The 2,994-nt window shown below is 35.1% G+C and overlaps 1 protein-coding gene across 1 annotated transcript; it reads left to right on the forward strand.

The window, feature by feature from the left end:
* Positions 1 to 393: 393 nt before the first annotated feature.
* LOC120083432 lies at positions 394 to 1,258 on the forward strand. Its single transcript, XM_039039194.1, has one exon. The coding sequence runs from the start codon at positions 552 to 554 to the stop codon at positions 1,017 to 1,019; it is 468 nt and encodes a 155-aa protein (XP_038895122.1). The 5' UTR covers positions 394 to 551; the 3' UTR covers positions 1,020 to 1,258.
* Positions 1,259 to 2,994: the final 1,736 nt, after the last annotated feature.

Below are 2,994 nucleotides of genomic sequence, written 5' to 3' on the forward strand. Positions count from 1 at the left end.
TAGAAGTGTAGGTAGGCTAATATAAATTATAGGTTTGGCGTAATTAATTGTATTAATTTTGTGTTAATACAAAATCGTTCAGCCCTAATCACGGAGCTACAGTCGTGTTCACGAGGCTCTCTCCCCACATTTCCCCTTTTTACCCCCACAAAAAAGAGACAACCAACAAAGCGGCGGGGTTCTTTTTTTCAATAATTATTTTCCTTTTTTTAGAAATATTATTTCTATTTTATAGTTGAAAGTTTTAAGGGTATAAATTAAAATTATCATATATTTTAGGGTGAATTTTGCAAATTCAAAATTTATTTTTACCTTGGGTGTGTTTAGGCGGAAGCCATTCTCTGCCACACCCTTCCGCTATCTCCACTACAATACGACAAAAGGCAAAAGCTACCCATCCAAATCCGACGTCGTTTCGCTTTCCCCCAAATCCGATTCCCTTCCAAAGCTCTTTTCTTCTTCCATCATAAAACCAACGGCGCCATTGCTCCTTCTTACACACACTCTCTCTCTCACAGATAATTAACATTCAACCACACACCACCAACCAAATGGCCGCCATTCCCTCACAGATTCCCTCCTTCGCCGCCGTCTTCTCCTCCCTCGCCGTCATTCTCCTCGCTGGAATCTCCAATGCCAGAGACCTCCGTCCATCGGAGCACGGCTTAGAGTACCAAAACCCTGGCGCCATGGAAAACTCCTCTCCGCAGATGCAATCCTTCTTCAAAGGAAACTCCTGGTCCTCCTCCGACGTCGCTCTCCCCAAGGCGATGAACACTAGCCTCCCGCCGCAGTGGTGGAATCGTAGCCACCGCAACCGCTCTGGAGCCGCTGCCGATGGAGGCGGCGGAGATCACATTCGCGGCGCATTGCTTGTGGCGAGTTTGGTATGTGGAATTATAGGCATTTCTTTACTCATTGCTTCTGCTTTTATTTACTTCTTTAAGTTCAGGAAGCAGAGTAGATCGTCGTCTTCGCTCTCTGTCTCTGAAACTACTAACATTATACCTAACAAGTGATTCTGAAGAGGAATTTGCATGTACATAGACTCTGAGATCTGGTTGTTCGCTGATCTTATTATTATTATTTTTTTGATTTTTCCTCTTGAGAGAGTTGCTGTGTTAGTGTTAATTTTGGATATTAGATCTTCTTCACATTCTATATCAGATTAATTGTTGCAAATTTCAGATTCGTATTATATTATACAGTTTTATTTTGTTGAGATGTTTAATTTGATGAGAGAGATTTGGAATTGCAAGTGGTTTGGTTCTGGATTCTAATAATGAAGATGAATGAGTATTTTTGCTTAATTAATCAGAGAGATTTTATAGTGTTTACAAGAAGTAAGACAAAAGATGGGGAAAGAAACAGTCTCCATCTCTCTCTTTCTTATCCCATCATATTCATATTCTTTAGTTTTAGAAATTTGAGCTTTCATTTGAGGTTGGTACACAGAGAGAGAGAGAGACAAAGAGACAGGTTGCTTCTCAATTCCCAAGTGAACTTTTGTTTTTTATATATCTAAAAATAATTAGCTTAAAATAACATTTTGGTCCTAAGTATTTTTAGGCTCTATTACTATTTTATTGTTGATTTTTTTTTAAAAAAAACTTTTTACTATGAATTTTGGAAATATATTTTATTTGATTGCATTAAAATTATTATCATTATTGAATTAATTTTGATAAAGTATGACTATGGGAGACTAAATTTAAGATTTACGAGAAGTATGAAGGCTAAAATTGGATATCCAAAAGTATAATGATTAAAATTAAACAAATTCCGAAGTATGGGAAACAAAATGATATTTTAACTAAATAATTATATGGATATTGAAGGTAAGAGCTTATCAAGGGTTCTTATGATCAAATAATATTTATTATTCTTGATCTAGAACTTCTACTACTGAATTGTATTAGTAGCAAGACTGAGTCGAACCACATGAAAACACAAATATATTATTGAACAAGTTAAGTTTTCTAGCTAAAGTAGTAAGTGAGGGTTTTTGTGGTGGTGGTTTGATAATTAAAGCGCAAAAAAAAAAAAAAAAAAAAAAGAAGAAAAAAAAAGGGGTAAAGTTCAAGAAAGTAGTGCAAGAAATATTAAAATGGTCTAGCTTAGGAATTAGAAAATTCAACCAATTATTCAATTGATCATATGACTTCTAAAGATAATTTCTTATTCATGCATGTCTTAATTAGCCTACTTGTCGTCATCGCAGTCACAAACACTCGAATTGACTAATTAAATTCATAATTAAGCTAGATGCTCAATTAATTGGATTTGATAACATCCATCAAAATCAAACATTTGCATTAAGCCTTGTAGATTTTGCTAAGACGATTAGACTTGGATGGCCTAAGTTACTAATCGGTTTTGTTCTTAAATTAAACCAATCATGGAATATTCTAAATGGGTTATTCTAAACAACCAATCAATTTACACACAAGTATGCTTTGATTGTGCTACTTGACAATTCACGTAAGGTTACATGTCACATACCAAATATGAATCTCTAGCTTAACAAAGAAAAGATGAAGATTTTACACAGATTCTAAGCATATAATTTAAAACACTTTGAAGAACCATAAACCTTCAATAAGAAATCTGAAGTTAAACCAAATTCTCATAATCCAAACAATGGTTTTTTCCTATTCCTAAGCTAGAAACGAACCTTAACAATCTGTCGGGTGATATTGCCAAAACCCGACACCATTTCACTTTATTACAGAAAGAAGTCCAAAGAAAAGCTAAAATCTAATACTATAGATGGATAGGGTACAAAAAAAAAAAAAAAAAAAAAAAAGAAAGAAAGAAAGAAAGAAAAAGATTGGTCATTTGCCTAAAACGGCCACTCGAATTAAAAGTTATGACCTAATTACGAACTCCTAAATTTATAGTCGTGCCATGGTGCCCCGGTGCTGCGTCTCTCCACCTGCGTATCTTTGTTCTCTGTCTTGATGGCGCTGCGATGCCAACATTCCAAGAGCGTTT

Source organism: Benincasa hispida, chromosome 8, assembly GCF_009727055.1.
Source record: "Benincasa hispida cultivar B227 chromosome 8, ASM972705v1, whole genome shotgun sequence".
In the NCBI taxonomy this organism is placed as follows: domain Eukaryota; kingdom Viridiplantae; phylum Streptophyta; class Magnoliopsida; order Cucurbitales; family Cucurbitaceae; genus Benincasa; species Benincasa hispida.

Bases quoted from the DNA above. Each gene is read 5' to 3' on its own strand.
- LOC120083432 (XM_039039194.1), top strand. From the start codon at position 552: ATGGCCGCCATTCCCTCACAGATTCCCTCCTTCGCCGCCGTCTTCTCC.